This window comes from Pseudonaja textilis, chromosome 1 (genome assembly GCF_049901715.1).
Source record: "Pseudonaja textilis isolate UNSWEBS1 chromosome 1, rPseTex1.2, whole genome shotgun sequence".
Lineage (NCBI taxonomy): Eukaryota > Metazoa > Chordata > Lepidosauria > Squamata > Elapidae > Pseudonaja > Pseudonaja textilis.
In genome coordinates, this window is record NC_141990.1 from 252,876,402 (window position 1) to 252,890,371 (window position 13,970).

General features: G+C 35.9%; 1 protein-coding gene across 2 annotated transcripts in view; it reads right to left on the bottom strand.

The window, feature by feature from the left end:
* ZDHHC13 (zDHHC palmitoyltransferase 13) overlaps positions 1 to 13,970 on the bottom strand; it is a 29,509-nt gene that overhangs the window by 2,365 nt on the left and 13,174 nt on the right. For both annotated transcript variants that reach the window (XM_087921265.1, XM_087921266.1), the window contains exons 8-15: positions 13,835 to 13,960; positions 12,594 to 12,727; positions 10,747 to 10,856; positions 9,363 to 9,478; positions 5,237 to 5,299; positions 3,908 to 4,001; positions 2,524 to 2,607; positions 1,798 to 1,955 (exon numbers count right to left, since the gene is read on the bottom strand). In XM_087921265.1, the coding sequence (XP_087777391.1) occupies positions 1,798 to 1,955; positions 2,524 to 2,607; positions 3,908 to 4,001; positions 5,237 to 5,299; positions 9,363 to 9,478; positions 10,747 to 10,856; positions 12,594 to 12,727; positions 13,835 to 13,960 (885 nt within the window). The remainder of the gene's footprint in view (positions 1 to 1,797; positions 1,956 to 2,523; positions 2,608 to 3,907; positions 4,002 to 5,236; positions 5,300 to 9,362; positions 9,479 to 10,746; positions 10,857 to 12,593; positions 12,728 to 13,834; positions 13,961 to 13,970) is intronic.

The following is a 13,970-nucleotide window of genomic DNA, read 5'->3' on the forward strand; positions in this document are numbered from 1 at the left end:
AAACCTTGCATTATTTACTTTCCTTTATCCCAATTACAAATTATTCAATTAAATCATTAATGACTTGGTAGCAAAATTAATGCATTTGTTTTGTTTTGCTTTGTTTTAAACTTTGGGTTTTTTTTAGAAAAAAACCACTGTGGTTACTATCTACTGTTATCTATTAGCTATTGGTGGAATAAATATCAAGCAGCATGAAAAAAGATCTCCCACATATAAAAGTATTTTGAGAGCTGCCTTTGTGCAGAACGACATTCTTTTTCTTTTTCTTTTTGAAAGGAAGAAAGTAATTAAATACTGGCTGAATTCTTGGCAACAGTAAATAGTAGACGTATCATAGGTCTACTTTAATATTTCTCAACTCAGCCAGCTGGGAATTCTGGGAACTGAAGTCCACACATCTTGAAGTTCCTAAAGTTGAAAAATACTGGTCTAGTTCTATGTAAATTCTGCAGCAAAAAAACCCAACACAGAATTCTATTCTGTCAAGGAAAGTTCATACTGTACTTCTCTTTCTGTACTGTTTTATGTTCTATAATAGCATATATGAGAGGTGGGGAGAGAAAGAAAGCAGCATAATTGTTTTACATTGTGACCCATATTAACAGCTATAGAAACTTTCCTCAATATATACTTCTTGACTAAAAGCAAGCAGACAGATGCATACCTTGGATAGCCAAAGTACCAGCCTCTATTGGCCACAGAACAAATAAAGAAGGCTGCATAATGCTCCTAATCATCTAATCCCAGAGGTTGCAGAAGATCTAGCATAGAAAAACTACAGGTAGTCCTCGAGTTACAACAGTTCATTTAGTGACCGTTTAAAGTTACAATGGCACTGACTTATGACTGTTTTTCACACTTTCAACCATTGTAGCATCCCCATGATCATGTGAGCAAAATTTAAAGTCTTGGCAACTGATTCATATTTATAATGGTTGTAAGTGTCCCACGATCACATGATCATCTTTTGTGACCTTCAGACAAGCCAAGTCAATGAGGAAGCTTAACAACTGTGTTATTAACTTAACAACTGTAGTGACTCATTTAATAACTGTGGCAAGAATGGGGTAAATTCACTTAACAAATGTTTCACTTAGCAACATACATTTTAGGCTCAACTGTGATCGTAAATTGAGGGCTACCTGTATACATAGCTGCCCAACAGAACAGTTTTCAGTTGAGAGTTACTCTTCGGGGCAGGATAAAGTCTTAATACCACATTTTTGGAAGTTTGATGACAAGATAGACAGATAAATGAAGTTCCTTCATGAGGACATGCTCTTTTCAAGAGTAAATCTTTGCCACACATTAGAAACAAACTGATAGTTCAACCATAAAATATTAATTTACCTATTGCAGGAAAATCCTAAATCTAGAAATGGTGCTATTAGGAATAAGCAATCATTGCAAGAGGATATTTTAAACTACAAAAGAAACTTTCCCCTCTGTGGATAAACTATGTCAAACTGATAAATTAAGGAAGAATATTACAGCCTATTTGTTTTACGTACAAATAAAACTAAAGACATTAAGAAATATAATGGATGTAGCTGTAATGACCAGAAAGAATATTCGGTGTAGACATCCCTAGTAAAATCCTAAATAGCAAACAGAAAACTTATTCTCTGACCTCTTCATTTACTGATGCAGACCTGATCGTTATCAATTCATTGGCATCATGAATACATATGCACAAAATGGACAATTCTGAAACATTAACTAAAAACAATACATTGTAGGCTACTGAATAACACTCGATGCAATATTTTAAACAAATACACATAAAGAGTGTACCTGGTAAATCTGAAGGATTAGACTTAATGCTGCCCATGAAGTGTGAAACATTATGAGCATGAAAACATATAGCACCCAAGGAGAACAAGATACGATCTGTGTGAAAGCCATCCAAGCTCCATCTTTCTGATATGTTGTTGTACAATTTTCTGACCAATCTAAGAGAAGCAATTTTAACGTTAAATAAAGGATTACTTTTAAAAAAAAGACCATGGTAAATTGTGTTTTTATTTATAAAGTTTCTATCCTTTTTTGACCAATAATATCATTCCAAAATGGATTATTTATAACTATCCATAATTACTACATGTGCATTGATATATTTAGCTACCAGGGAGACTAGCTTACTCTAATAATAAATATGAGTAGCCGTCATAGGATCAAAGAACTATTTGTAGCAAAATTTACTGAAATGCCAAACATGTTCACTAGAGATAAGATTCTACGTACACAATGTAGCCTAATGAAAAGCTGTAGTTGTATATTCATTTGTCTTATATATATAATCGTATGTATGCGCTTGGGCCCAAACCTGCTATTTCTAAACAGAAATGTATATTGCATACATAGTTCTTGCTGCCAGCCCTTCATATTTTCCAAAAGGATACTAGTTTTTTTAACATTTTAGAATGTTGAACAATATTGTCCTCTGATTACATATTAGTCTTAGAAGAGATCAACACATCACATTTTTTCTCTAAACAATGAAATAACAGAAATACATACATATAATAGTTCCATATATGGTCCAAATATTCAGCAAGTTCAAGAAAAAGAGGAACAGGATGAAATAGCCATGGTTACCTACACCTGGATCAAAGAGAATGGTTAAAGATTTGTTAATATAAAATCATAGAGTAATTATTCTATCTAAAAATGGTATAGAGTATTTCTGAGTATCTACTCTCCCAATATACTATACATGAGGGGTGGCAGGGTATAGAGGGAATTAAATAGGATTGGTATTTATTGGTAAATAGAATTAAATAGGAATTAAATAGGATTGCAGGGGTGTCAAAACCGATCGCATAGCAGGCTGTATCATGACTTATCGCAATGTTTTTTGCCTTTGCGGAGCTGGGGTGGGCATGGCCCATGGGCCTCCAGTTTGACAGTCCTAATATATAGGTAGTCCAGGGGTGGGATGCTACCGGTTCTGCCTGGCTCTATAGAACTGGTAGCTCTGAAGAGCAGCAGACACCGAACTGATTCTGTGTTTGCTGCTGTTTGGCCCACCTACCCACCTGGGCTCTTACCTGTCCTTTATTTCCTGCTTTTTCAGTCTCAGCTGCTTTGCGCGGCACAGCTGAGGTTGAAAAAGCAGGGAAAAAGTGGCTTTTCAAGTGCTGCGCACCCGCGCGCAACGCTTTTCAGCTGTCCAGGCGGCACAGCTTAAGGTTTGTTTACACATGCATGCAGCGCAAAACGTAGTCACCAAACCGATAGTAACACCGGTTGAATCCCACCCCTGAAGTAGTCCTTGAGTTCTGACCATAATTAAGCCCAAAATTTCTGTTGCTAAGTGAGATGGTTGTTAAGTGAATTTTGCCCAGTTTATGACCATTCTTGCCACAGTTGTTAAGTGAATCACTGCAGTTTTTAAGCTGGTAACATGGTTGTAAAGTGAACCTGGCTTCCCCATTGACTTTGTTTGTCAGAAGGTCAGAAAAGATGATCACATGGGCCCGGGGCACTGCAACCATCATTTATTTCCAGTGACGTATATTTTTCCAGTGCCATTGCAACTTTGCATGGTCACCAAGTGATTTACTGTAAGTTGACTACCTATATTTAAAAGCTCATCTAAACTACGACAAAAATAACAAAACCAAAACATGCCATGCAACCCCACATGTGATACTCCAACGGAAGTCTGTCTTTAGTAAGTGTAATCAGAATTATTTTTAAACTTTAATCATGTACTAACTCTGCTCACACTATCTAATGTTGTACATCGTCAGACTGAGCACCTCAGCATCTCTTCACACAACACTCAACCACTAGAGCTTTTTCTATGTGATCTATTAATGGCTGCCCTTTTAAGACTTCAGAAATATTCCTGGCATAGACTTCTAAGAAAGGAATCCTACTTGTGCTAAAATAAACTCACCTATGCATCGTCCAATCCAAATACAATGTTGATCATATCTAGCTACACATGAATTACAAGTATGGCAATGCATAGATCTCAGAGGTTTCTTAATCTGAGTAAGAAAATACAAAGAAAACAGATTATGCATGCCTCACTGAATGTGATCAGTAAACGCATTTCAAATATTAGACCTTTATCATAAATTAAAGTTCATCCTAGAAATATAGCTGCTTATATTAAATCTAACAATAAGAGCCACAATCCCATCTTTAATAACTTGTTTGGATCCAGAAAGGCCTCCACCCATATACATATTTCATGTCTCAGTGGTTGGGCAGCTTTCCATTCAGATCACGTATTCTGAAAGCTTCTTCCAATAGCTCTGAGATTATCTGATTACATTTTGCCAGGGTCAGAAATGTTTTGTTGACATAACTTTTATTCATATTATGGAATGTTGCTGTACTTTAATTTTAAGTACAGTGACATTCCATAATGGAAAAAAGTATTTTGATGGATGGATGAATATATTTTATAGACTGCTGTGAATTAGAATGACTATCAACAAGGGTATGAAATGCTGAATCTAAATAAACATACAGGAAGGCAATAAGGACTACGCTTGAATTATGGAACACTCTTCCCCATTATTTTCAGCATTTAAGGTGACTTGAAGGGCTCTTTGGATACTGATCCTGTTTTCATCAATTTCTGATACTTGAAATATGGTAGGACTGGTCTTAAAAACAGTGCATTATGCTTGCAAGAACCACAGCAGGAAGGACAGTGTATTACACTCAGTCTTCATTATTGAAACTGGCTTGACTGTTTATGACTTAGCAACCTCCTATGCTCACTAAGGGCAATTTCATATCATACACCCACCAGTACATTTTTAAAAAACAAAATGAATAAATTCAAGTGAGCAGTCCTAACAAGCAGAAATCTTTTCAGTACTGGTGTTCCACTGCTGTTCATGTTCCTTTTAAAATTTTACTCCTATTCGCAGAGAAAAAAGTTCCCAAAGTGAGTTCTAAAATATAGGTAATAGTTAGATGTTAGTCCTGAGCAAAATATAAATGCACATTCTCTAAGGAATGGCAAGCATGAAATTAGATTCTCCAGAAATAACTATTCTGTAAACATCTTTCCTGTAAACATATGACTGGCTACTAATAGGGTGCCAGACCAGATATTTTTTATATTCTGTTTTGATATTATAATACACTATACTCATGTTTAAAGCAAAGTGTGATAATGCAAAAAAGTAACTTGAAGACTCCTCTCTACTACCTTAAAAAAAGCCTTAAAAATCAAATTACTTTAAGACATTACTGCTTAACTTACAAGGCATGAGGTGCAGAATGTTTTGAAGTCCAAACAGCCAGATTCTCCAAGGTTAATAATATTCTGAAAGACAGATTGGGTTTTGCAAACATGTTTATATCTCGATGCTTCAGGGTATCATAACTTAAGACTTGCGAACTCTTAACAGACTTAATGTATTTCTGTAACACAACAATTGCAGGGAGTTGATGACAGTTAAAACGGGATTGAGACTGTTGTCCATTTCAAGCCATAAATAATACTCTAACTGAAAATAGTTTTTTTAATATGAAAACATACAAACAGCTTTACATGCAAGATATTTTCCACTTTAGGGAACTGGGAAGGCAGAAGAGGACTCACAAAAGTTATATTAAATAACATTATCTTAATAAATATACATAATTCATTTTTTAAAAAATCATTTCCTAAGTTAGTACTCTCCAGCTATGTGGGGACTACTAGAAATACTGGGCTGTTTATAATATTTTTCAGCAGAGGGGTGATTATGACATTTATAGTACCCAACCTCAAATATAAATCATTTTCCTTTCCTCTTACACTATTCCATTTTGCCTATGCAGCAAGTAAATAATCATTAACCAGACATGCACGATTCCGATATAATTTATGAATGTAGTGATTTATGTGTAGGACAAACACCCACACCCACAAACCATCAAGTAATTTGTGGGCATGTTTTTTGCTCAGGAAATATGGTATAAAATTAACAATCTTGATGGAAGGGAAAAAGATGTGTCTGAAGAGGAGAAAAAAACCCTTTCCTGTTGTTCCCTTCTGAAAACTCTCTGTGTACAGGAGGAATGGATGGATTTGCACTTCAGGAGTGTTTTATCTTCATACCTATACTGAATCGAATGATATTATTACTATTAAAAAACTCAAAACAAATTGTGTCCTCCTTCCTTGCAGTCCCAAAGTTGACACTTGTATAATTTTGTACAAATTTTGTAATTTCTTGGAGGACAAAGAAGAAAGGACAAAATGGCTCACTCTGAGCCATTCAAGGTATATTTCAACCTAGTTCCTAACTACTATCTTGTCCTAATTTTGTTTTCACATTCATAGATTCAGGAACATTTGAAAGATTGATGTCAATAAAGATTCAGATCTTTCAGATATTTCCAGTCACAAAAACGTGTTATTACTATTTTGTCACTCAGTCACAATTTTATCATTTTTGTCACTGGAACTTATTCCATCAACATGACTTCAGAAACTCAGACCAGGTAGTCCTCGCTTAATAATACTGAACTGAACAAATAGTACTTATTGTTGGGCTCCGAGCTCCGAATATGCCTCGCAGCAAGTCAGCTGGCCATGTCACCTTATCTCTGCTGCTGCCGGATCTGTATTTCTGCTTGTGTGCTGGCTGATGGCTTTGGAATGACTCAGCAGAGCTGAGGATGGATTCTGCAACAACTGCGGGGATGGTGGATGGATTCTGAAGCAACTGCGGGGCTGCAGGATGGATTCTGAAACAACTGTGGGCCCGCTGGCTCTTTTCATGTATTGATGTGGTGCATATCATTAAGGGGGTTGGGGCACATATAGGTGGTAATTAAGCCTGAGGTTAAAACATGGTAAAGCTGGCACCAGGTGGGGACCAGTTAGTAAAGGTCAGAATAGGGTAGGGATGTAGACATGTTATAGGGTTAATAGCATTTAGGGATAATGGGTTAGACGTGGCCAGAATTAGAACTGCGTATAGGCCTGGGTGAATTGGGTTGTGTCTCGTGATAATGGTAATAAAAGGAAAAGGAGAAAACTCAAACAAAACTCTAACCTTCTCTTAGCCAGTCCTTTGAGTATTGAAGATTTGTCCTGACCTATCTTGGAAATTCTGGTCATTGCACCATGCAGGCACTCAGTAACTGGCTCATAATTACGACACTGCACTATCCAGCAGTCACACAATCACCATTTGTAACCTTAATTGACAAGCAAAGTCAATGAGAAGGCTAGCACAGGGTTGCAAATGGCAATCATATGATGTCACGCTTAATGGGATTCACTTAACAGCGGCAACTGAAAGAGTCAGAATTGCCACTGCTAAGTAGAATGATCATCTATATTGTGTTTTATGACTGTGTTGTGTAGTGATAGAAATTCCAGTCCCAATATTTCTCATTAACTGAGGACTATCTGTACAAACAAAAACAAAGAATATTTTAAGGCTTCCATTACAGTACACTGCCCAGTGACATTAATGGCCACATTAGCAATAATGAAACTGGATATTCTCTCACACATCATAATGACCCTCCATACTGTGGCTTGGCTTTGTTCCTTTATATTTGAAATACTGACTTTTCTTTGCTTCCAAATGCAGGTAGTCCTTGACTTATGACAGTTCATTTAGTGACTGTTCAAAGTTATAGTGGCACTGAAAAAAGTTACTTATGACCAGGAGTGGGATTCTACCAGTTCTATCCGGTTCTATAGAACCCCTTGTTAACTTTCTAAGCAGTTGGGAGAACCCGTAGTTAGAAGCAATCTCCTTTTGCTTCTTTCAACCCTTAGTACATACTTGGCAGACAGCCTAGACTTCCTGTCTCCGGAGCTTTGGGGCTTGGCTTTCTTAAAGGGGAAGGGTTGTTTTAAGATTTTTATACTGCTGTTGGGAGGAAATGCTTCCCTGGACAATCTGCACTTTGAAGAAATAATTGAATAATGAAGCAAAGCTTCTAGTGACAGGGAACCAAGATGAGTGACATTCAGCAAGCCTTCTTGGCTAGCTAGAAAAATTAACATACAAACGTAAGTTGACATACTCTTTCTGAGTTTTGGTCTAAAACTGGTTTTTGGTGAAGGTTAATTCTGTGCTTAGTGAAGTTTAATTCTGTGTTTATTGATGGGATAATTTTCCCCATTCAGCTTCAACAATGAACAGCTACTGTTGTGATTTAATTACTTGTATTGTGTTTGAATTTTTTCCTGCCTCATGGTTTCTTTTTCTGTCTGGGGAGGGGGTCTTCCTCACTGCTTTTGTATATCTGGCTCTGTCCTTTTGGGGTATACTTCTAAGAGGCAGGATGGAAGCTTGGCACTGATTTTTTTTTATTGCCTTTCTGGGGGCATGTGACCTTTCCTTAAATCTGGATGATTTCCTTAGGCTATCTTGTGAGGTGAGCGAGACCAACTTTAAGTGGTGCAAAAGGATCTAAGGATTGCTTTTCCTGGGTGTGCTTTTCCTGGAGAGCTTAAATAACCTCTCTGCTAAAGGGTTTCACTTTATGAACAAGAGTTGGCTGATGATAGTTATCATTGCATTTTAACTATTTTCATTCCTCAAGGTGCTCAGGCACCCTGCCTGATTTGTAACTCTGGCTTGCGGGTATTTTTAATCTAATGATTGGTATTTAGGGCAGCTTTTTGCAAGCAAAGAAGCTTTTTGTATTTTTGTATAGGTAATCCTTGACTTACAACAGTTTATTTAGTGACCACTCAAAGTTACAATGGCACTGAAAAAAGTGACTTATGACCATTTTTCACACTTATGACTGTTGCAGCATCCTGTCATGAGAGGCCAGGCAAGAAGCACCCCTTGACATGAGTGATGTCGAGCTGGCCACGCCCACCCAGTCACATGACCACCAAGCCACACCCACCAACTAAGCCACACCCACAGAACTGGTTGTTAAAAAAACTGAATCCCACCCCTGCTTATGACCATTTTTCAGAGTTATGACCTTTGCAGCTTTTCCACGATCGTGTGATCAAAATTCAGATGCTTTTCAACTGACTCATATTTATGACGGTTGCAGTGTCCCGAAGTCATGTGATCACTTTTTGCAACCTTCTCAAAAGAAAGTCAATGGGGAATCCATACCTACTTAATAACTGGGTTACTAATTTATCAATTGCAGTGATTGACTTAAGCAAGAAAGGTTGCAAAATGGGGCAAAACTCACTTAACATATCTTTCATTTAACAACAGAAATTTTGGGCTCAATTGTGGCTGTAAGTTGAGGACTACCTGTAACACTTTTCCAAATTTGTCTCATTGGCAATACTTGGTGGATTTTGAGAAAAACATGTTCAAATTTGCTGAGAAATATTGCTTTTTATTATTAATTGCTATATTGTAATTACTTGAAAAGAACTATTGAACGTGTGAAAATACCTTTTTAATCTCTTCTTCTGTATTTGTAATGAACCCAGGATCAGTTTGGAAGGTTTTGTAAAAATAATAGATAACGCCCACCATGCCAAAAAAGAAAGGAAGCTGTGAAGTTATATCTGGAAAATGTGGCCTCCAGTTAAGGACTCTGTTTCCATAATTCACATATCAGAGTACATAAACAGCCCTCCAAGCTATACTTCAAAGTTAAATAGTAATAACACCATGGCAGGAAAAAGCAATAAACAGATTCTAATGCATGCTTTAAAAAGCTTTTAAATTTATAAGAACCACATTTAGCACATTTTGCCACTCATTTGATAGAAGAAAACAGCAATCTGACTAAGCCAGGATGGTGTGCATAAGCAAAGCAGATAAAGTATCTCAAAATTTAGGAATAGTGCAATAAGGCACCAATAGATAATAGACAAAAGTTTTGTCACCCATCATGAGATTGTCTTAGAATTGCCAAATTACTTTTGGTTTTGATAAATTTTTTTACAGACTCTCATATTATGAAAATTGGAAAAGCAATCCTGGTTTTCCATGGAAGAGGGGGGAAATATGATTATGCAAGAAAATGAAGTGTGTGTCAAGTATTTGTGTGCAATTTCAGGCTCTTGTAATGAAAGGGCCCTTGGGAGGATCTTTAAAAGTCATAAAGCAGAAGCCATGACTGAAAAATTACCAGATATCTCTCTCAAGAGCGAAGTAGATTTACGTCCCTTCGGCAGTTGGAATATGCCCAAATATTTCTCACGAATTAATTCATAAAAAACTATTATAAAAATCTCATTAAAAAGCATACTACAAGAAAAATTATCTTTGGAGATGGTAATTAATAATAAAATGCTGTTTAACGGAATAGATTAAATGCATTTTAAAACAATTATTATTTTTATTTTATTCTATTTTTATTATTAAACATGATTTTTTAAAACTGAATCGGATAAAGAGCCCAAAAATGTATAGTACAGAAGGTACACTATCACATATTATAGAAGAGGAAGGAAATGCAACAAAAGCTGCACAGTGGCAAAGGGAAAAGATTAGGATGGGGAAATGACGTGTAGGGCAGGATAACATTAATGGAAAAGGTGGCAGAGGCAGCATGGGAAAAGAATAATCAAGACACTACTAACAACCAATTGGGAACGTCAGACAGACATCCCATTTTATACTTCTTTTTAGTTTATCCAGATCATTGGCCGTTAATAATTTTTTTTAGCAACAACTCATTTTTTTCTTAGCAAATATGTTAAAAGTTTCATGGCAGCTTACTGTATAATATTACAATTTATTTCCAGTGATTTTCCTTATAACAATCAACACACACATACACACACACACTTTAAAGAAATTATCTATACTGTACTATTGTTTTAACAAAGGATATTAGGCAGGAATAAGATGAAACAGGTCCATGATATCCAAAAGATGGAACTAATCAAAAATGCTACTGGGAAATATTTTATTGTGTTGAATCCTATGAACAACCTAAATGGAACATTTAAAAGTATTTAATTTATTTAGTACATTTATATCCACTTATCTTTGGCATATATAAGATATTACCTAATTTTAGACCGATAAGAAAAATGCTGTGAAGTAGGTTAAGCTGAGAAAGAGTTGCTGGTCTACATTTACGCACTATTAGACACAAACATGCCAAGTAATATTTACAAATGTTCAGTTCATGAACTTCTCTGATGAATTAAGTTTTTTTATCTAAACATATTTCTGCAATAGCTATATTGCATGTAAGAATTTAGAGAAAAAAACCCTATGTTTACATAAATTCAAAAACCTTCTTCGTTTGTGATCAAACGAAAGTAGAACATGAAGGAGAGAAAATACATAAACCCAGATTTATTTGCATGCAGGATTTTCTGGAACTACAATGGGTGCATGCACTCTAAAAAGACATGTCTGGTCACTATCGTAATATATTTATCCAATATGAAATAAATAATTTCATAATTACAAAATCTAAAATAGGGATTTCATACATTTTTCATACTCTTGAGGCTACGGTCTTAATTTTCCTTCCCTCTTAAGCATCTTCTGTTGACCAGAAAATATATTATTTTAAGTCTTAGCTATTGTTCTTGCTTACCAGAGATGAAACAGATAAGAAACAAATTTATAAACCACAAGCACCTGGCAGAAATTGTAAGGACATTAAAATGTTGTTGCTCATACTGTGCATGATATCAATGAGGTAAATTGCAAATACTCGATGTTGTCAGTCTTTTTTGTGACTACAGCAGCATACAAAATTGAAAAGTAAATGAAGATTATGTGGCAACACTTAGCTGACGATACCATTTATCTTCACTTTCCCTCATGGACATCCATACTCACTGAACAGAGTGGGGTTAGTGTCAAAGGTTGTATAGCACTTTTGGTGACACAATGCAGTGCAAAAATCTGCATTTGCATAATCAACCGTTTTATAATGTATTATAAAAGAATTTGCCCAACAAGTTTCTATTAATATATTTTCTTCAGTAAGGATGATGTCAGTCAGCCCCTCTTGCAGAATGCGTTGTGACATAGGGAGAAGTCAGCATTTTGCTAGGTGTGAGAAGGCAATGCATTCTCAGACCATCCAGTAAATGCAGGATGGGAAACACATCTTGTCTGCTTTCCTGTTTAAGGAAAATGAACTATTAGGTTTCTGCTCTTTCAGGTGGCCATTCTCTCTCCTTGCTTGTCTTCTTGTGTATTTTGTCTAGAGCTTCTGGAAGTTCTATATAGTTGAGGCCCTAAGATGTCCACTCTGTCAAGGCGGAGAGGTGGAATTTTGACAGGTTTTCAGTTCAGTGTTGCATGAAGGTTCAAACATGGCACTGTCATTTGCCTCTTCCATGTTCTGTCTCCTCAGCTTCTTCAGTCAATGTCTCCTACATTTCCTAGGTCATTCTCCTAGTTTAGTTTGTGGCTCTCCTGAAGGTGGCTTCCTGCTGGCATGCTGATTAACTGGTATATGGCTGCCAAGGAGATGCTTTTGTGTGGAGGGAACTACTGCTTCCCTGAGGCGGCAATATACAAGACTAAAGGGAAGGCATTTCCTCCATGGGACAGGAAAAAAATGTAAAGTTTTCTTAGTTTTCAAGCTAAAAGTAGAATGAATTCTATCCTTCCCTGTTGATTTCATCTCCAGGAACCAAGAAAAGAATATATTGTACTACATACTACATAAATAAAAGTAAGAAAACTAGATATGCCTACCTTGCAAAGAAAGACAGAGTAACCAATATGAACATCAGCAAGCTTCCTTTTAACAGCCATGAGTCAGAATTTAAGGTGGTTACATATCCTACTGTCCATATCAATAGCAATGATGAACCAAACAATAGCAAGAACTAAATAAAACAAATTTTAAAAAACTTCATTATACAAAATGAGAAAAACTAAGCAAAAATAAAGTACGTGGAAGAGGGGAGGAAAACCCTCAGATCTCTCAAATTTACGTAGCCTCATATATACATTTCTTCTGCTAAATGTGATATTTCACTTTGGCTCTGTCTCAGAACTAACCTGCTGTCCTCTTTCATATTATTACGATTACTATTAGTCACACAGTCAGCCAGATGTTTAGACTGGATTTGGCTATCGACTCCTTCCTAGGAACTGGAATAGGAACGTGTTGTTTGATGGTATGGGCACAGGATGTAAGCTGTTCCAAATAAAGCTGTCTTTGCAATTGACTGATGGTGATTTTGTCAAAGCCGGCAGTATTTAAGTGTTGCTCCAGATGTTTTGGGATTGCATCTGGAGCACTGCTTGAACACCATCGGCACTGACAAAATCACAATAAATCAATTATTATTAAAGTTTTAAAAACATGCAAAATATAATTTAATCAATTTCTTAGGACCTACAAATATTTAACAAATGTATGTAACTAAGCTTGTTAAATTATTTTGTTATCTCCTTGATCTATTCCCTAAATACCTTAAAACACTTCCTACCTATTTGAAACATATGTACATATTTAAAAAACATCTGGAATAAAAAAGGAACAGGCAAAAGCACCAACTGAGTAGTATTTCATATAATGTAAATAGAAACAGAGCAGGCTGGTTTTGCAGCAAAATCAATAAGAGTTAAAGATGAATTTCCTATTTTTTCTTTGTTACTACTGAAAGGGAATGAGTGAAGTTGCTGCTTCAAAGGAATTAAATAAAACATTTCCATAGAAATTTTGAATATAATGGCTATCAATTCCTTGCACTCCACACAAACCCTTCTCCTCATCTGACTTTATTCTTTGCTTTTCTCATTTATATCTGCCACTTATTCTTTGTTGGTGACTCTACTAGGAGATTCCAAAGCTATTTTGTTGTGAATTGCTACCATTTCTATTTGAAATATCTTTTTTGGTTGTAGTAAAACTTATTATGGTCAATAATATATTCAGCATCAATTCTTGTCTAGAAAATTCAATTTCATTATTTCAGTTACGATACCTCATTTCTTTCCAGAAACCTCAAAAACACTGATGTTCTTCTAATTCTAATTTTTTCTTCTTCATTAAGTATGTGAATAATTATGCGATTTTTAGTTTGAAGAGCAAGGTCAAGTGGTCTTTGTCCCTTAGGCAAA